Source organism: Hylobates moloch, unplaced genomic scaffold (genome assembly GCF_009828535.3).
Source record: "Hylobates moloch isolate HMO894 unplaced genomic scaffold, HMol_V3 SCAFFOLD_2, whole genome shotgun sequence".
In the NCBI taxonomy this organism is placed as follows: domain Eukaryota; kingdom Metazoa; phylum Chordata; class Mammalia; order Primates; family Hylobatidae; genus Hylobates; species Hylobates moloch.
The window spans coordinates 33,804,398-33,825,387 of record NW_026652277.1 but is presented as its reverse complement, the minus strand read 5'-3'; the positions used below and the strand labels follow the sequence as shown (position 1 = coordinate 33,825,387).

Below are 20,990 nucleotides of genomic sequence, written 5' to 3'. Positions count from 1 at the left end.
TCCACAATTCAAACTTTTGTGAGGAGATAAAAAATAGATGAACATTCATTAACTGTTTACCTCACGCTTCATTTTGTGAATTCGACTTAAAAATAAAAAAACTACATAACTAATAAAACAACAAACATCCTAAAACAAATGGTTACTTACGCCCAAAAGTCTTCAACAGTATCAAACTTAGAGATCAGCCGCAGGTTTGCTTGCCAAGTTTTGCTTTTATCATTTTTAAAAAACCAGAGTGCCCATCTAAAAATAAAAAGTCAATGTCAAAAAATGGTAGCTGCATACCCATGTTAAAAGCAACATTATCCACAAAAGTCAAAAGGTAGAAGCAACCCAACTGTCCATCAACAGATGAATGAAAAATGTATATATACACACAATGAAATACTAAAAAGCCCTGATGAAGGAAATTCTAACACTTGATAAAACATAAGGGGAAACTAAGGACATTAAGTGAATAAGCCAGCCCCCCTCCAAAAAAGACAAATACTGTATGATTCCACTTATATGAGGTATAAGAAGTCAAATTCATAGAAACAAAAAGAATGGTGATTGCCACTAGCCAAAGAGAAGAGAGTTTAGGGTTACAGAGTTTACAGTTTTGGAAGATGAACAAGAGTTCTGGAGATTAGCTGCACAATAATTGGTCACAGAAAGTACTTAACATTAACTGAACTGTACATTTAAAAATAGTTAATACAGTAAATTTTTATGTTTACCACAAAAATTTAGGGAAAAAAGTAAAATGCTAGTTGTTATTACAGTGGCAAATAATGAGAGTTCTCCATTTCTTTCATTTAAAAAATATGTATGTTATGTCTACTACATAACAGATTCTCTGCTATACCTAGAGACTCAAGACACACTGAAACTCATCACTCAATGGAATTCACAGAAATGAGGCAGAGGGACAACTACAGTGTGCTAAGTGCTCTGACAGAGATAAGAAAGCACAGTTATTTAAGAAAAACACAGCAGAGCCGGGCGTGGTGGCTCACGCCTGTAATCCCAGCACTTTGGGAGGCTGAGGTGGGTGGATCACCTGAGGCTGGGAGTTCCAGACCAGCCTGACCAACATGGAGAAACTCCATCTCTATGAAAAATACAAAACTAGCCAGGCATGGTGGTGCATGCCTGTATTCCCAGCTACTTGGGAGGCTGAAGCAGGAGGCTACGGTGAGCTGAGATCACACCACTGCACTCCAGCCTAGGCAACGAGCGAAATTCCATCTCAAAAAAAAAAAAAAAAAACCAGCAGAAACACTTAAACTATAAAAGAAGACAAGGGCCAGGCGTGGTGGCTCAAGCCTGTAATGTCAACACTTTGGGAGGCTGAGGTGGGCAGATCATGTGAGGTCAGGAGTTCGAGACCAGCCTGGCCAACATGGTGAAACCTGGTTTCTACTAAAAATACAAAAAAATTTAGCCAGGCATGGTGGTATGTGCCTGTAATTCCAGCAACTCAGGAAGCTGAGGCACAAGAATCACTTGAATCCAAGTGGCAGAGGTTGCCATGGCCGGAGTTGTGCCACAGCACTCCAGCCAGGGCAACAGAGGGAAACTCTCTCTCAAAAAAAAAAAAAAAAAAAGAAGGCAAGAAACAGGATGGCTGATATTTCTCAGAGGAACAAATTAGCCAAGAAGAAATGAGAGTGCCAGGAGTGGGGAAACTATTAAATGTGATTCTATATTTAATCAAATACCTAACTGGGAAAATAATAAAGATTGAGTAATGCTGCATAGATATGTTCTGAAATAATGTATAGCAGTTTTAATATATCTGTATATACTTCTCTTAAAATAGCTTTATTCCTACATAATATATAATAGCTTATATATACTTAACATATTATATATACAGGCATACCTTGGATATATTGTTTTTGTTTGTTTGTTTGTTTTTGTTTTTGTTTTGAGACAGAGTCTCGCTCTTTCACCCAGGCTGGAGTGCAGTGGCACGATCTCGGCTCACTGCAGGCTCCGCCCCCTGGGGTTCACGCCATTCTCTTGCCTCAGCCTCCCGCGTAGCTGGGACTACAGGTGCCCGCCACCTCGCCCGGCTAATTTTTTGTATTTTTAGTAGAGACGGGGTTTCACCGTGTTAGCCAGGATGGTCTCGATCTCCTGACCTCGTGATCCACCTGCCTCGGCCTCCCAAAGTGCTGGGATTACAGGCGTGAGCCACTGCGCCCAGCCTACCTTGGATATATTGTGAGTTCAGTTCTAGATCATCATAATAAAGTGAGCATCACAATAAAGGAACTATCTTTAAGGAGAGTCACACAAATTTTTTGGTTTCCCGGTGCATATAAAAGTTATGTTTACACTATACTGTGGTCTACATTATGTCTGAAATAGCATTATGTCTAAAAAAAAATGTACATACCTTAATTAAAAATTCTATCGCTAAAAATGCTAACGATCATCTGAGCCTACAAAGAGTGGTAATCTTCTTGCTGATGGAGGGTCTTCCCTTGTTTGCTGCTGACTGATCACAGTAGTGGTTGCTGAAGATTGGGGTGGCTGTGGCAATTTCTTAAGACAACAACGAAGTTTGTCACACTGATTGTCTCTTCATTTCACAAAAGATTTCTCCGTAGCATGCAATGCTGTTTGTAAGCATTTTACACAGTAGAATTTCTTTCAAAATTGGAGTCAATCCTCCCAAACCCTGCAGTTGCTTTATCAATTTGGTTTATGTAATATTCAAATCCTTTGTTGTCACTTCAACAATGTTCACAGCATCTTTACCAGGAATAGATTGCATCTCAAGAAACCTTGTTTTCTGCTCACCCATAAGAAGCAATACCTTATCCATTCAAGTTTTCTCATGAGACTGCAGCAATTCAGTAACATCTTCAGGCTCCGTTTCTTGCTATTGGTCTCTTGCTCTCTGCACATCTGCAGTTACTCCTTCCACTAAAGTCTTGAACCCTTCAAAGTCATCACTACGGGTTGGAATCAAATTCTTCCTAACTCTTCTTCATGTTGATATCCTGACCTCCCATGAATCATGAATTTTCTTAATGACATCCAGAATGCTGAATCCTTTCGGAAGGTTTTCAATTTACTTTGTCCAGATCCATCAAAGGACTCACTATCTACAGCATTTATAACCTTATGAAATATAGTTCTTATTAATAAACAATAAGGCTTGAAAGTCAAAATTCCTCTTTGCTGCTCCATAGGCTGTGGAAAGTACACTGTGTTAAGAGGCATGAAAACAATTCATCTCCATCAGCGCTCTTGGGCGACTAGGTGCATCATCAAGGAGCAGTGATATTTTGAAAGGAAACCTTTTTTCTGGGCAGTAGGCTTCAACAGTAGGCTTAAAGTATTCAGTAAACCATGCTATAAATCGATGCACTGTCATCCAGGCTTTGTTGCTCCATTTCTAGAGCATGGGCAGAGTGGATTTAGCATCATTCTTAAGGATTCTTAAGATTTTGGGAATGGCAAATGGGCACTGGCTTCAACTTAAAGTCATCGGCTGCAAGATCCCCTAACAACAGTCAGCCTGTCCTTTGTAGCTTTGAAGCTAGGCACTGACTTCTCTCTAGCTAGCAAAGTCCTAGAAGATGGCATCTTCTTCCAGTAGAAGGCTGTTTTGTTTACATTGAAAATCTGTTTTTAGTGTAAACTTCCTTCATCAATTACCTTAGCTAGATCTGGAGATTTTGCTGCAATTTCTATATCAGCCCTTGCTGCTTCACCTTGTACTTTTAGGGGGGTGACTCTCCTTATACCTTATAACTGACCTCTGCCAGCTTTCAACTTTTATTCTGCAGCATCCCCACCTCTCTCAGCCTTCATGACACCAAACAGAGTTAGCGCCTTGCTATGGATTAGGCTTTGTCATAAGGAAATGTTGTAGCTGGTTTTATTTACTACCCAGACCACTTGAACTTTCTCTATATCAGCAATAAGGCTGTTTTGTTTTCTTATCATTCATGTGTTTGCTGGAGCAGGACTTTCGATCTCCTTCAAGAATTTTTCCTTTGCTTTCACAACCTGGCTAACTTATTTGGTACAAGAGACCTAGCTTTTGGCCTGTGTTGGCTTTTGACATGTCTTCCTCGTAAGCGTAATCATTTCAAGCTTTTGATTTAAAGTGAGAGACATGTAACTCCTCCTTTCACTATAACATGTAGAGGCCACTGTAGGGCTATTAATTGGCTTAATTTCAACACTGTTGTGTCTCAGGGAATAGGCAGACCCAAGGACAAGGAGATGGGAATGGCCAGTCAGTGGAGAAGTCAGAACACATACAACATTTATCAATTAAGTTTGCTGTCTTATATGGCCAATGTTCATGGTGCCTCAAAACAATTATAATAGCAACATCAAAGATCACTGATCACAGATCATAACAGATACAATAAAAGTTTGAAATATCGTAAGAATTACCGAAATGTGACACAGAGACACCAAGTGAGCACATGCCATTGGAAACATGGCATCAACAGAACTGCTTGACACAGGATTTCCACAAACCTTCAATTTATAGAAAAGGCATGATTTGTGAAGCACAGTAAAATGAGGTACGCCTGTATAATATTTTCTCTAATGCCTTGAAGATAAACTCGTGGAACATTAAAGTTACACTTAAATGTTATTATCCCAAGATGATTCTCCTTTAGAAGAATTAAACTGAATATTCTCTGAATTACAATACCAAAGGAAAGTCAAAGGGAAATTTCATTTTCTCATCAACACAAATGTTGTCTAAAGAGCCTTCCAAATTGAATATATATTTCATAATCCTATAATTAATGCTTGGTAACTTCACCTAGACAGAAAAATGAGATGCATTTCAACATGTACTTGATAATTTGTCAGCAACTGCCACCCCATTATCAATAAAAAAGAAAAAGGCAACAAAACCACCAACAAGGTCAAGTACTACACGCTGGATTTTTAAAAATAATTCAGTCTTTTTTCAAAACAAAAAAACTCTGCACCCAGCCATTTAAACACATAAAGATCCGTGAGGCCAGGCAAGGTGGATCACACCTGTAACAACAGCACTTTAGGAGGCTGAGGCAGGAGGATCACTTGAGCCCAGGAGCTCAAGACCAGCCTGGGCAACATAGTGAGACCTCATCTCTATCAGATATTTAAAAAATTAGCCAGGCATGGGCTGGGCGCGGTGGCTCATGCCTGTAATCCCAGCACTTTGGGAGGCCAAGGTGGGTGGATCATGAGATCCAGAGATCGAGACCATCCTGGCCAACACGGTGAAACCCTGTCTCTACTAAAAATACAAAAACTGGCTGGGTGTGGTGGCACGTGCCTGTAGTCCCAGCTACTCAGGAGGCTGAGGCAGAAGAATCGCTTGAACCTGGGAGGCGGATGTTGCAGTGAGCCGAGATCGCACCACTGCACTCCAGCCTGGTACAGAGCGAAGCTCCATCTCAAAAAAAAAAAAAAAAAAAAAAAAATTAGCTAGGCATGATGGCATGTGTCTATAGTCCCTGCCACTCTGGAGGCCAAGGCAGGAGGATCACTTGAGCCAAAGAGTTCGAGGTTGCAGTGAGCTATGATCATGCCATAGAGTGATAGAGCAAGACCCTGTCAAGGAACGGGACAGGGACGGGGACAGGGACAGGGAATGGAAGGGGAAGGGGAAAGGACTGCTTGAGGTCAGGAGTTTGAGAACAGCCTGAGCAACACAGCAAGACCCTGTATTTCTCAAAAAAAAAAAAAAAAATCTTAGCTAGGCATGGTGGTACACACCTATGGACCTAGCTACTTAGAAGGTTGATGTGGGAAGGTCATTTGAGCCCAGAAATTTGAGGCTGCAATGAGCTATTATCATGCCACTGCTCCCCAGTCTGGGCGACAGAATGGGACCATGTCTCTTCAGAAAAAAAAAAAGCCAGGCATGTTGGCTCATGCCTGTGATCCCAGCATTTTGCGAGGCCGAGGTGGATGAATTGCATGAGTCTACGAGTTCAAGGCCAGCCTGGGAAATAGCAAAACTCCCCAAAATACTAAAATGGTGGTGGTGCATGCCTGTGGGGCCCCAGCTGGGGTGGAAAGACGGCTTGAGCACGGAAGGTGAAGGCTGCAGTGAGCCGAGATTACACCACCCCAGCCTGGGTGCCAGAGTGAGACCCTGTCTCCAAAAACAAACAAATGACGTTTTTAGTTTTGGAAAATTTGAAAACATCCTAAGTGCTTATCAACAAGGAATTATTTAAATCAACAGTTCTCAAAATGTGGCTTGCAGACAGGCAGGAGGCCCTAAGATCCATTTTCATAATAATGCTAAGTCGCTTTGCTTTTCAGTATTCACATTTGCACTAATGGTGCAAAAGCAACAGTAGTTAAATCTGCTGGTGCCTTAGCAAGAACAAGACAGTGACATAAAACTATATGAGTAGTCACTGTCCATTTATTACTACCAACTCTCACAGTACTGATAATGTGAGTTTCATATAAGAATGCCTTTGGGCCGGGCACAGTGGCTCACACCTGTAATCCTAGCACTTTGGGAGGCTGAGGTGGGCGGATCACCTGAGGTCAGGAGTTCAAGACCAGCCTGGCCATCATGGTGAAACCCTGTCTCTACTAAAAATACAAAAATTAGATGGGCATGGTGGCAGGTGCCTGCAATCCCAGCTATTTGGGAGGCAGAGGCATGAGAATGAACCAGGAGGCGGAGGTTGCAGTGAGCCAAGATCACATCATTGCACTCCAGCCTAGGCAACAAAGCGAAACTCCGTCTTGAGAACAAAAAAAAAGGAATGACTCTGATGAGGCAATAAACATTACCAGTTTCATTAAATTTCAATCTATTTCCATATTTTTCATAATCTGCACAAAAACCACTTCCACTACTGTACAACAAAACACAGTATGTAGGCAATTGTCTGAACTTAAGATTGTTGCTTAAAATTTAAGCTTTCAGTAGAAAAATCAGAATTTTAGAAAGATTTCATCTGCCAATGTAAGCCTGACAACTTCCTAAAAATCAAAGACGCTTAATGAGTTTAGAGGTAATATTAATGAATTATTGTTTGATACTATATAAGAAAATGTGTCAACATTTGGAAGATCTGCATAACTCACTGAACCATTATTTTCCAAATAAGCAGTGTATGATGTTAAAAATCTTATACATGTAAGAGATCCATTCCAGATGCAAGACAACAGACCAATGGATTTTAACATAACAAAGTAGAAAAAAATTCTTGGATATGGTTTCAGATTCCACATTGCAACTAGCCTGTAAGAAACCTAGTGTCTCTTTGAGCATGTGTCCTAGGAAAAAGGGCGGGGGGGGGGGGGGGGGGGAAGAAACCTAGTAGTGTGTCAAAGGAGCATATCAACAATTATTTTTAAAGGCTTTTAAAAACTATTATCCTTTTTCCAACCAAATACCTGTGTGAGGCTGTACTGTCTTCTTATACTTCCAGTGAAACATCTTAACTCCACAGACTGAAGGCAGAAACAGCTATGAAAATCCAGTTGACTTCTAAGATGGCAAAAGTGTGGCCAGGCGCGGTGGCTCATGCCTGTAATCCCAGCACTTTGGGAGGCCGAGGTGGGTGGATCATGAGGTCAGGAGTTCAAGATCAGCCTGGCCAACACGGTGAAACCCCGTCTCTACCAGAAACTACAAAAATTAGCCAGGTGTGGTGGCACACACCTGTGGTTCCGGCTACTCGGGAGGCTGAGGCAGAAGAATCGCTTAAACCCGGGAGGTGGAGGTCCAGCCTGGGCGACAGGGCCGAGACTCCAAAAAACAAAAAACAAAACAAAACAAAAAAACCAGATGGCAAAAATGCTGTTCTTCCCATTATATATTTTTTATTTCAAATAATTATTTTCATTACAAAATGTCACTTATATTAACGTGATAGATTTTCTAAACGAATAATTTTACATTTCTCAAGTTTTTCAGGTGAAATTATATATTCATTTTTAAACGTGAAAAATAAAATAACATCTTAGCATTATTTACTGTAAAAATATAGTAAATAACAATAGATAAAAATCCACGTAAAGCTCTGTACAGTTGCCAATAATTTTTAAGTGTAAAGGAATCGTGAGACCAAATACTTGAGTACTGCTGATTTAAATAATATTATACATCCATGCAAGTGACTACTATGCAACTATTAAAAAGTTTTTAAAAAAAAGCTTAATTGTGTGGTAAAGTTTTCCTAAAATTGATATGAAACCCAGAAACCACTGAGGAAAAGCAGTATTTGCCTACATGAAAATTAAAGACCTCTTAAAAAAAACAAAACATAGAATTCCACAGACAATGTTAGAAGACAAATGATTTAGACAACCTGTTTCTGACTTAATACTCCTCCAACTTCCCTGCCTTGGGTGAGTTAGCACTCTAATATAAAATGCTTGGAAATAAACTTGAAAAGATATTCCATAACTTGTTAGCTTGAAAGTAGGGGAAAAAAAGATAATCCAAAAGAAAAAAAAATAGAAGAATTGAATAATCTGTCCTTAGATAAAAACCACAAATCATCAATATGAAAATATTTTGAAACTTCAATTTTAAAATGCAAATTGAAAATACTGAAATTGTTTTCCCAAATCAGACTGGGACCGATCTGATTGGCAACAACTTAAAAGACTAATCACAAGAGTTGGCAAGGATATAGAAACCAGGAACTCTCAAACTATTAAGTCTAAGCCAATAAAACAGAATAATGTGGCAGTATCTGTGCAAAGGTTGTTGAAGGGTAATCTTTGTTCTAGATCTGAAATTTTACCCTATAAATATATTCACACAAGGGCCGGGCGCAGTGGCTCACACTTGTAATCCCAGCACTTTGGGAGGCCGAGGCGGGCGGATCACGAGGTCAGGAGATCGAGACCACTGTGAAACCCCGTCTCTACTAAAAATACAAAAAAATTAGCCGGGCGTGGTGGCGGGCGCCTGTAGTCCCAGCTACTTGGAGAGACTGAGGCAGGAGAATGGTGTGAACCTGGGAGGCGGAGTTTGCAGTGAGCCGAGATCGCGCCACTGCACTCCAGCCTGGGTGACAGAGCAAGACGCCGTCTCAAAAAAAAAAAAAAAAAAATTCACACAAGTGCACAAGTATGTAAGGATGTAAATTACAGCACTGTGTGTAAAAAGAAAAATCTATACAGCCATTAATGTAAACCTAATAAAATACATGGCTGTATATTAATATAATACAAGACGGCAGTTTAAAACAATGAGGTAAAATCTGTACATACAAACAGAAAAATCAACTGTATAGACATATGTATTAAAAAGTATATATATGTGCATTTAATACTTCTGGAATACAAACCAAATTTAACACTGACTACTCTGGGGAGTGAAGAAAGTAAACCGCAAAAAGTAAATAATGAGAAAACTGCCAAAATTGGAGCCATAAAATATAGTATTTTTGCAAATGATACTTGCTATTTTACACAAAAAGTAGAATTTATAGAGAAACTGAAGTCCCCGGAGACTTCATTTTAAGATTTAAACCCTTTTTTTTTTTTTTTTAAACTGATAAGGAACCTTAAGAATCCCTTCTTAGACTCCATTCAAGCCTTGAGGGATATACGCCTTGTTTACTTCTCCCCACAATAAAAGCGACACCAAGAACTGGGTTCACAGACAGCTAGAAGATATACAGAGTTTGTTTTATATCACTGAAAAAATGAAAAAAAAAAATGTGGGTTTTGGTGCTACTATTAGGTTAAACTATATAAAACTGCCCCTAATGAATTGTTCAACCTAATACATGTGGTACATTGCTTTCCTGAGGAAGGATTTTATCCTTCATAGACTGTTTGACCTCTGATGTCCCCACTAGCTGACAATCTCCATTGTCTAAAAAACTGATTTGTTCCTCTCTGGAGGATATACTGAACCAAAGGGTCTCCTATGAGAAAACTACATACAGCATATTTGAACTATTTATTTCAGTAGGTCTTCGATGATGAATAAAGGAAACATTTTAAAAAATTAAGATCATAAAAAAATTTTAATAAATGAAACTAAATTATAAATACACTTGTGGACTCCTTTAAGTAAAGAGTGAATGGTCTGCCCTAAAAAAAGTAAATAGAAAAAAAGACAACGAAATGAATTGAAATACTTCAAGAACCTCAGAAGTTAATTCCAATTTACTTTCCTCTAGATTGTTACAATGTTTCTAAACTGCCATTTTCTTCCCACCATCAGCATTCAGTGAACTCAAGTTAATTCTCATATACCCCAGAAAATAAATAAAAACAAACCTACTGGAAAGGAGTGGGAAGAGTTGGGAAAAGCCATATAATGAACTAATACTCAATTTCCTGCTACACTGTTAACTATGAAAACTTAACTAATTTTAATCTGTCCCCTTTTCCAGTCTCTCACTTACAAACCAACCAACCTTCAAACTCCACATTCCCTGGCTCTCGTTTCTCATTCTCAGTCCAACTTCAAGTCACCTGTTCTCACTCTATACATCTGTATATCTCCTATTCACTCTTCAAACTGCCCTAATCTCTTTTTCCATGTTTTATGCAACTACTCTATGGAACCTTACTAAAAAACTTTTTCCTAAGTCAGTAGGGACTTTTTTAAAAGTTTTCAATCCAATGGATATTTTGACATCTTGCTTCATTTGACCTTTTTAGCACATGTGCTGTAAACCACCCTATCTTAGAATAAACCACCTTCTTGGTTTCCATGACCACCACTGTCTCTCTTTTTTTTTTTTTGAGATGGAGTTTCACTCTTGTTGCCCAGGCTGGAGGGCAATGGCACGATCTCAGTTCACTGCAACCTGCACCTCCTGGGTTCAAGCAATTATCTCACCTCAGCCTCCAGAGCAGCTGGGATTACAGGCGTCTGCCACCACGCCCAGCTAATTTTTGTATTTTTAGTAGAGATGGAGTTTCACCACGTTGGCCAGGTTGGTCTCAAACTCCCGACCTCAGGTGATCTGCCCGCCTTCACCTCCTAAAGTGCTGGGTTTACAGGTGTGAGCCACCACACTGGGCGACCACCACTGTCTTTGTATGTCCATCCTTCATAGGCATTCTTCTTCAACAAAAGCCCCCTATATGATGCTAGTATCCCACGTCTTTGTCCTGAGTCAAGTTCACTTCTCCTTAAGGGAACTTATTTACTAATGTGGCTTCCATTACGACCAATACTTTGCAAACTAATCTCTCACATAGTTCCTTTTGAACTCAAGACTCACACATAAAACCGTCTGCTGGTCATGGGTCATCCAAGTGAAAACAGAACCCTCAACCTTAGCATATCTAAAACTAGTTTCATAATCTAACTTCCCTTCAAACTTGCCCCATTCACCATTTACCTTGTGGCCTAACTCAGAAAACCTAGGTGTCAGGAAGCTTACCTGTTCTGTAGGGGATGTTTAATATAGTGTTCTGGGTTAGCAACCTCCTGATTAGATTCAGTTTTCTCCTCTTCTGTAGTCGGGGGATTAGGAGTAGGGGTGGTTTCCTAGTGGAAAATACAAAACATTATTTTAAATGTCTTAACACATCTATGACAGCAATATTCTAACTAAAGCTGATCTGATAAGCTGATAATTTTTTGAGACGGAGTCTCTCTCTGTTGCCCAGGCTGGAGTGCAGTCGTGTGATCTTGGCTCACTGCAACCTCCTCCTCCCAGGTTCAAGCAGTTCTCCTGCCTCAGCCTCCTGAGTAGCTGGGATTACAGATGTGTGCCACCATGCCTGGCTAATTTTTGTATTTTTAGTAGACACAAGGTTTCATCACATTGGTCAGGCTGGTCTTGAACTCCTGACCTCGTGATCCACCCGCCTTGGCCTCCCAAAGTGCTGGGATTATAGGCGTGAGCCACCATGCCCAGCATTGATATTAAGAAGAAGGAATTAAAGCAGATTGCTTCACAAAACAGACCACAGACCAACCTCTAAAGAACCATTCTCTATTCTCCTATCTCTTCATTAAGAGCAAAGAGCAAAGGGTTTCTCATATTTGAAAATATAACAGTATTTATAGTTATCCTTCCACTTGCACTTTTTTTTTTTAAATAGCAAGAAGACTGTCACAGACTATGCAACAAAGTTGGGAAAATCTATCTTTCTTAACATACCATCATATTAAGATACTGCATATGGTACTGAAAGGGGTATCAGGAAGGATAGAGGATGGAAACTAAAGTTTCAAGAGTATAACAACTATATCACTGGGTTGTGGTGCGTCTCTATAATCCTACCTACTCGGGAGATTAACAGGAGGATTAATATGAGGATTGCTTGAGCCCAGGAGTTTGAGACCAGCCTGGGCAACACGGCAAGACCCTGTCTCAAAAACAAACAAAACAAAACAAAACATTATGATGACAAAAAAGCTTTGTAACGTGATCAAGCCAATGATACGCAGGTCTTACCTTCATGGCATACTGTTTACCCTATGGTAACCTAAAAGTTCGGCAACTTAATATTTTCAATGGACCCTAACAAGATGGACATTGGCTTGAACTTAAATCTTCTTTTAGGCTAGACAAAATTAAGACTGTCATCTAAAAATATCAGAAAGAAAAGGAGTCTGGGGACAGTAATTTAAAATAGGTGTTCACCACATTCTTGCATGTAGCTCTTCATACTATCATAAATTGTTGTCAACAAAAGAAGAGAGCCACAGAAAGGCACTAGGACAAAGACTGATACCAAAAAAAGGACAATGCCACAAGTGTTTGGATATCAGCCTGAAGCAGCAAAAAATAGAGATCTATGTTAACATAACAAGATATGTAAGTCAAATATTTATTATCTAAAAGAACTCAGAGCAGAAAGGTGGTAAATATTTATTTGAAAGAATATGGGTTTTTTTTTTTTTTTTTGTATTTTATTTTTCTTAGAGATGGGGTCTCACTCATAGCTCACTGCAGCCTCAATCTCCCTGGCTCAAGCAATCTTCTTGCCTCAGCCTCCAGGGTAACTGGGACTACAGACAGGCACCATGATACCCGGCTAATTCTTTTTTATTTTTAGTAGAGACAAAGTCTCACCATGTTGGCCAGGCTGGTCTCAAACTCCTGAGCTCAAGCAATCCTCTCACCTCAGCCTCCCAAGGGATATGTTTTTTCTTATCAACATACGACATGTACAAGAATTTCTATTAGCCTATAAAGTCACCCAGAATAGAGACCATGTCTTGATTTTACTCAATAATCACAGTACTTAACCCAATAGGAACTTATTAACTTGATTACTTAATTGAATAAGTTTAAATGTTTACATAGAATGATTAAGGCCTGAAAATTGACATACAGTAAGTAATGCCTTAAAACCAAACACTTTTATCAACATTTAATTACCAGTAAATTTAAGTGTTCAAACAGATGATAATTACTGAATGCCATTTCCTATCCCACTAGCTTAAAATTAATGGCGGGTTTCCAGGCAGACAGTGGGAGTCTCAATGAAAACAACGAGAGACCGGCAGGCAGGTAGACTTTGGGGTACAGGGTACCAGAGAAAAACTGCTGTAGATGAGAAGTGGGCTCCTCAATATATGTAAAAATCCCTCACAGGTTTTTGGCTAACTCCTAAATTGGCACTTTCAGAGTGTAACTCTGGTTGGCCTAACAGAAGAACAGGTGAGCCAAAACTTGCGACTGCACAGTATTTGTGAAACATAAGCAAAACGGGTGCAGGGACTTATGTCTGTAATCCCAGCACTTTGAGAGGCCAAGGCGAGGGGATTGCTTGAGTCCAGGAGTTTGAAAACAGCCTCAGCAAGTGAGACCCAGTGAAGAAAGGGGAAGAAAGAAAAAGAAACAATCCTCTTTCTCTCTCTCAAGTCTTTGGACATATAGGAATTAAAAGCAAGTTTTCACTCAGGAAAAACATATTCAGTTCCTAGAATTTTAAAGTGTTATTTTGAATTAAAATAAAAGTCCCACTGTAAATAACTGATACTATAGTCTTCATATCAAGAACACATAATTGGCTGGGCATGGTGGCTCACGCCTGTAATCCCAGCACTTTGGGAGGTCGAGGCAGGTGGATCACCTGAGCTCAGGAGTTCAAGACCAGCCTGGCCGACATGGTGAAACCCCATCTCTACTAAAAATGCAAAAATTAGCTGGCCGTGGTAGCACGCGCCCGTAATCCCAGCTACTGGGGAGGCTAAGGCAAGAGAATTGCTTGAACCCAGGAGGCGGAGACTGCAGTGAGCAGAGATCGTGCCACTGCACTCCAGCCTGGGCAACAAGAGCAAAACTGTCTCAAAACAAAAAACAAAAAAGGACACATAATTCTGTACTTTCCCAACAACTTAAAAAAGGAGCTACACATTTTTAAATATGTGTATATGTATGAACCAGTAAGTATACTAATTTAAAATCTTTAGTCTTCACTTTTAAACATACTAGATTTTAAAACGAATGATGTGAAATACCACAAAAATTTTTACTGGGCATAGACAGTCATCTTGTCATATGATCTATATGGGAACTAAAAAATATTTCAAGAAACAAGTTCTATTTTAAGATATCTAACCTTAATTTTAAGGTTGCTTCCTATAGACACTAAATAGTTTTAAGTTTACATTCAGTTTAAAAACAAAACTCTACTGCAAAATCCTACCATATTCCTCTCTCTACTCTCTTAGGCTGGTGCTCTCTCAATAAGCAAATTTAAATGGAAATTACATCCTAAATGACCAATCTCAGGTTCTATTAGGGAATCAAAAAAAAAAAAGGAAAAAAATTTAAATGACCAATATTTCTAGGTTTATAAACTACCTGGACAAAAAAGTAAAGGCTAATTTAGCATATAGCTAATCTCAAAGTAGTCAAATACATTTTTACCCTAAAATAGGCAATATTCCCTTGAAAAAGCATTGTGTAACAAATTTTAGGTAGGTAGAATAGGGACTAAGAGTGAGGCCATGGGATGGTGCTGTGTTCATCCAGGTAGTAACCAATGTGGCTGAAAGAGAGGGTTCATGAAACCAAAGAGCTAGAATGGTAGGTTGGAGTGAGACTGTTAACGGCCTCAAAGGTCAGGCTAAAAGTGTACCTTTCATCTTGGGGGCAATGAAAGCCATTAACTAGAAGGTCAAAGAGATTAAATACAAATGGCAAGTAAGGGAACAGAAAAAGATAACCAATTTGAGAGCAAAGTATTAAACCTGGTTTAAGATTTGCTGAGTTTATCAGGTTCAAATAAAAATGTTCAGTATTGTAATTTAGCAAACCCGGGACTGAATAAACTGTTATAGCAACAAGAGAAAGTTGAAAGTGAAGAAAAAAAGCAAGCAAGGGCAAGAAAAGTCTAACAATTGGCTGCAAAGAATGTCAGATAGCTTTTTACTACATTCTGCAAAAATTAGCACAGGTATAATATTAATCTTACAGGACAATCCTAATATTATAGAGGTAAATATTTCCCAGATCTAGCATCATTCTGTGGTGTTTTCAATAAATCTGACTAAACTTGATTTTCCTCGTCATGTTCAAGTCTACATTGCTTAAATTCCAAAACCATGATGTGCTTTTCCATAGTTTTGAACATTCAAGATTTCTCAGCAACTCTCAACCTAAATATACATATAAACCATTTCTTCTAGAAATAATGATGAGCCTTCCCCCTCAGAACACCCCATTTGTGTCCTCCATTACCTTCATTCAACAAACATCTACTTACTCACAGGACTTCCAAAAAATTTTTTTCCGGGTTAAGACAAATCACCCAACACCTTATTTGAAGTATGTAATAATCAGTAGTCCCTCTCAGCACTAATAATGGTTTGAACCAGTAACTCAAAGTATAGTCCACAGACTACTACTGCTGGTCCACGAACTGGTTATGATTGACAGTGAGGTTAAGTATAGAAATGCAAAGTAAAGACTTCGAAAATCTGTAGCAATTTGACAATTCTGTATCTGCTGAAACTAATCAAATTCAAGCTTACATTTTGTATGCATGTCTTCTTCATCTTTATCATTTTACAAAAGTATTATATTAGAAATTTAAAAAAAAGAAAAGGCCAGGCATGGTGGCTCATCCCTGTAATCCCAACACCTTGGGAGGCCAAAGCAGGAGGATCTCTTGAGCCCAGGAGGCCAAAAGAGGAGCACTACTTGAGCCCAGGAGTTCTAAAGCTGCAGTGAGCTATGATAGCACCACTGCATTCCAGCCTGGGTGACAGAGTAAGACTCTGTCTCTAAAAAATTAAATTAAATGAAACTTTAAAAACAAACACAAACCAGATTGTCATCAGAATATGAGATGCACTGCTTCTGATCACACCCTCTAGAGCCATGTTCCCCATGTTGGAATCCTAGCTCTGCCATTCACAGCTGTAAAATTCAGAGCAAGTAACTTCTGTGGCCTCGATTTCCTCATCTTAAAATGGACATTGTGACATTTATCTCCTAGGATCACAATGGGGATTAAATGAATTAAAAAATAAAAGCATTTAAACTGATACATGGGAAATGCAAAATAAGGGTTGCTTTTTATAAAGTAGCTAAAAATTTTAAGTGAATGGTTACCTGGCTTGCCATTCTCCAAATATTTATTCAGAGCAAACTGCATGACCAGACACTATGCTGAGTTGTTTTATATGATTTTAGAAATAAAAAAAAAGTTTTTAATTATATTTATCACTTTCCTCCTTCCTGAATTCTTTGATATGTGTAGATATAGGTATTCCTCCCAGAACAATAATGATTAATGCAATATAAAGTCATTTTAAAGTAAATTCAAGTGAGGAAACCTACTTTTCCTACTTTTAAAGGTACTCCCAGATACTCTATTTCCCCTTTTCTGTACTGAAGGCATCGTACCTTTGGCCTCATGGATGGCTAAAATGTACAATTGAGCTGCAACTATCTACTACCAAGGAACGGCATAAAGGACATTGAAATCAAGCATCAAAAAAGGCACAAAAAAGGGGGCTAGAGGGAGAAAGACATTCTGTATCAGGCACATTTATTCACATACCATCTTCTGTGCTTCCAAATAATGCTGCAACTGACAGTCTGTATATACCAGGCTCTGACTTCACTACTACAGTTTTCCTCTCATAACAGAAAAAGCAATCCCAGGTTTATCAATCCCTGATGCTCTAGGAGCCCTATTGCAAAATGGGTAGCTAAACAACACAGCCTGGATCCACCTCTAACCCCAATTTGATGAGTCCTTTAAGTCTTAAAATGAGTATGATAGGCGAAAACTTTCAGAGTACAATAGGGATTTAAGTGATCTAGGGCAAGTCCTTAAAACCCCTGTAAGGATCAGTTTCTTCCCTTGTAAAAAGTGCCGTGTGGGTTTTCATCAACAATCCAAGAGCTTGGCATTAAAGTGATCAATAACTGTCAGCTACCATGAGCAATCAGTACTTGAGATGACATTAATATAAGAGTTTACAAAGGTAAGACCTGAGTAAATGCGGCATACTGAACTAGACTTCAAACTCTGGAGGAAGTTCAGCCAGTCCTTTAAATTTTAAGATGAGGAAAAAACTTTAAGAACAATAGGAGATAAATTACTAACATTCATATCCCAGTAATATACTGAACAGGGAGTGGTAACCTAAACTACCTAGGGTATGCTCTCTAAATTACTGTCCTGGCTCAATAATTTCTATCTATCCTCAGATCCTTACACCAGACCTTCCCCACCTTCATCCCACCCCCAATCATACATACAGTAAGTGGGGATATGAAAAGAGAAAGAACTCATGATTAAGTTAGAAATAACTACCCAGATTACTGTTACCACACCTAAATAATTCTGATACCAACACTCTCCCCCTTCCTGATGACACAAAAATAAACGTGTTCGGTCAATGCTACAGCACCAAATAGTGGATAACAACATGATTGGTGACGCATATCCAGTAGCGCTTCCTTATATTCCCCCTTCCTTCACTTTCTGTAGCTGAACTGGAAAACCAGCTGTGTCCATATTAGAAATGTAAATGCTACATATGGCAAAGACAGCTGCAATTATTTCTACAAGGTACTAATACAATGTTCTAGTAAACTGAAGTCACTATATTAAATAAAGGTATCAAATAATGAGCAGAAGGACAGACACAGTAAGAACAGAAAAGGGTGGTGCTTCGTGATTTTGAAAAGCTCACACCTCATCCAAACTATGAGTTTTTACTCGATAGGGAATATTTACTAAGCAGTAACTACCAGGCCATGTGCTACATTATTTTCATACATATTATCTCAACATACTATAAATCATCTCAACATAGTCAATCTTCATAATCCTGTGAAACAACCATTATTCTCTCCACTCTTCAGACAAATCTGAAGTCCTGGAAAAGTAAATATGTCATTTAAATCCAGGACTATCAGGGTTTACGGCTAAGAACAACACATGTCCTAGATCTACCTGTTTGTAGTTTCAGTATAATTGTTAATAGAACTCTCATTCACTCCCAAAGGTGGCCAGGACTGAATAATAAATTATATGGTTACAAAGATTCTCTTTCTAGGCAACATAAATCTATAATATATACTGTGCTCTGCTCTACAGCCTCAGGCTCAACACCTTTGCTCATCTTGCCAATGCATGTGACTGCCAATAAACTAGTAAAAAAGGCATAAATGGTACACCTCACCCTTCCTCCCACACAAAAAAACCCACTACCAGGAAAAAAAAGCAACTATATAGTGAGTTCGTATTATTATGCACAACAGGACACTAAATACCCATTGGTCAAATATCTCACATATACAGGTAAGTGTAAGTAAAAACCTCTTTTATGTGTACAAATAACTTTAATGAGAACATTATTTAATACAAATATGTAAACAGACTTCATACTTTTCTGCTCCTCGTAGTATCCACTCAGTTCTCAGTTTTGTCATTCATTTGACAAATTAAATCAGGCAAAAAAATATATACAATCACATAAAAAGAATCACGTTGTCACACTTGAACACACAGCAGTGGTCAAAAATAATGAAATGTAAACTGGACCCCATGATTTAATGCAAAACACATCCTGTACAGAAAAGTTTCAGGCTTCTAACTTCACTGAATCCAGGACTAAATGTTCTTTATATTCCTCAGCTTCTCCCAAATCTTTTTCACTTTCTAACATCTGCCAAAGAACGGTATATGCAGCTTCCAACCTGTGCTGGCAAACAAGACTTATCACCTGGGATTCTCGCAGAATTTCTGCCTGCTTTTTAATGGCATCATTTTCACCATCTTCAGCTCTCATTTTTTTCTTTCCTTCTTGTTGTTTTGCTTCTTTTTCATGCATCACTTTTTCTCTGACCAACTGCTTCACCACAGGAGTCTTAATTTGTCTCACGACAGGATCAGCCATGGTCCCCCAAGAGCCATGAGAAGGGTGGGACAGAGAGCCAGGGTAACCATGGAGGAGGTGGCTGTCAGTCCTCAGTTCTTTTCAACAAACCATGCATTTCCTCACAGCACCCTCCTATATGTAAATTAGTGTAATTAATTAACTAATACACAAGAACAACTACAGTCTTACCACCTGTCTTGTAAGGAACAAGAAATTTGGTGAAAAACACTGAAAAATTGCCTCAGGCTATTAAACTGTTTTGGTTTTTAGCTTTCAAACATCTATTTATAGTAAAGGAATACCAGCTAACACGGCATCACTCATGAAAGTGTGGCTGTGGATTTTGCAGGTCTTCCTTATCTGTAATAAAGGATCAGAACTATGACTTTTATACTCCTCCCTTAACCTAGAAAGTTGAAATTTAAAAAAACACATGGAGATTTAGCAAAATACAAATCTTTCAACATTAAAACACTGCTCACATGGAAAAAATTTTTTCATGTAAAAGACCCTGAGACATCATGTATCAATCATGATTCAAAAAACAGTACTTCTTAAAGTGCTTTTCAATTAATATAAAATGGCATCTCAGCAATAACAAAAAATCACTGGTAGCTGGATTACTAAAGGAAAGAGTTGTGATGATGTGTACAAATTGTGCAGTGTCCAAAAATACCATAAAAATTCAATAGCTGTTTATTTAAATAATAACCTAATTACTTGATCAAAATTAATAAGTAGCACTAACTCATGAGTGAATAGAGCTGATTACATTTGTTGGGCTATAGCTAAATATTTATATTTCTGGATACTCAGCAAGCTATACTTAAGCACATTTTATTAATTTAAAAAACTCCCAACAGTCTACACTTGCATTTCTGATCTTCAAATAAACAGTTTTAAAACTTGGATGGATTCTTTTTTTTTTTTTTTTGAGACAGATTCTCACTCTGTCACATAGGCTGGAGTGCAGTGGCAAGATCTCGGCTCACTGTAACCTCCACCTCCTGGGTTCAAGCAGTTCTCTTGTCTCAGCCTCACGAGTAGCTGGGACTACAGGCATGCACCACCACACCTGGCTAATTTTTTTGTATTTTACGTAGAGACGAGGTTTCACCATGTTGGCCCGGCTGGTCTTGAACTCCTCCTGACCTCAAGTGATCCGCCCACCTCGGCCTCCTAAAGTGCTGCGATTACAGGCATGAGCCACCGCGCCAGGCCTAAAACTTGGATGAATCCTTTTTTTTTTCCCTTTGAGACAGAGTCTTGCCTTGTTGCCCAGGCTGGATTGTGGTGGCACAATCTCGACTCACTGTAACTTCCATCTCCTGGGTTCAAGCAATTCTCTGCCTCAGCCTCCCAAGTAGCTGGGATTACAGGCGCCTGCCACCACGCCCGGCTAATTTTTGTATTTTTAGTAGAGACGGGGGTTTCACCATCTTGGCCAGACTGGTCTTGAACTCCTGACCTCATGATCCACCCGCCTCGGCCTCCCAAAGTGCTGGGATTACAGGTGTGAGCCACCGCGCCCAGCACATTCTTAACTACTAGAAAGAGTTGTAGGAGGCCGGGAGCAGTGGCTTACGCCTGTAATCCCAGCACTTTGGGTGGCCGAGGCGGGTGGAGCACCTGAGGTTGGGAGTTTGAGACCAGCCTGACCAACATGGAGAAATCCCATCTCTACTAAAAATACAAAATTAGCAGGGCA

The 20,990-nt window shown here is 39.1% G+C and overlaps 2 protein-coding genes across 3 annotated transcripts in view; both read right to left on the bottom strand.

Moving 5' to 3' along the window:
- Nucleotides 1–20,990, bottom strand: part of EIF4E (eukaryotic translation initiation factor 4E) — a 50,444-nt gene that overhangs the window by 11,062 nt on the left and 18,392 nt on the right. The window contains exons 1-3 of one of the 2 annotated variants that reach the window (XM_032135249.3): nt 16,209–16,315; nt 11,358–11,464; nt 151–246 (exon numbers count right to left, since the gene is read on the bottom strand). In XM_032135249.3, coding sequence (XP_031991140.1) covers nt 151–246; nt 11,358–11,464; nt 16,209–16,295 — 290 coding nt within the window. In that variant the 5' untranslated portion in view covers nt 16,296–16,315. Of the gene's footprint in view, nt 1–150; nt 247–11,357; nt 11,465–16,208; nt 16,316–20,990 lie in introns of those variants that run through there. The other variant, XM_032135342.3, reaches the window with a different exon arrangement.
- On the bottom strand, nt 18,418–19,406 carry LOC131382182 (tubulin-specific chaperone A-like). Its single transcript, XM_058432730.1, has one exon. It carries the CDS (start codon nt 19,298–19,300, stop codon nt 18,986–18,988), a length of 315 nt encoding a protein of 104 aa, XP_058288713.1. The 5' UTR covers nt 19,301–19,406; the 3' UTR covers nt 18,418–18,985.

What these genes read in the sequence shown, in the direction of transcription:
- LOC131382182 (XM_058432730.1), bottom strand. Translation starts at nt 19,300, where the DNA reads ATGGCTGATCCTGTCGTGAGACAAATTAAGACTCCTGTGGTGAAGCAG.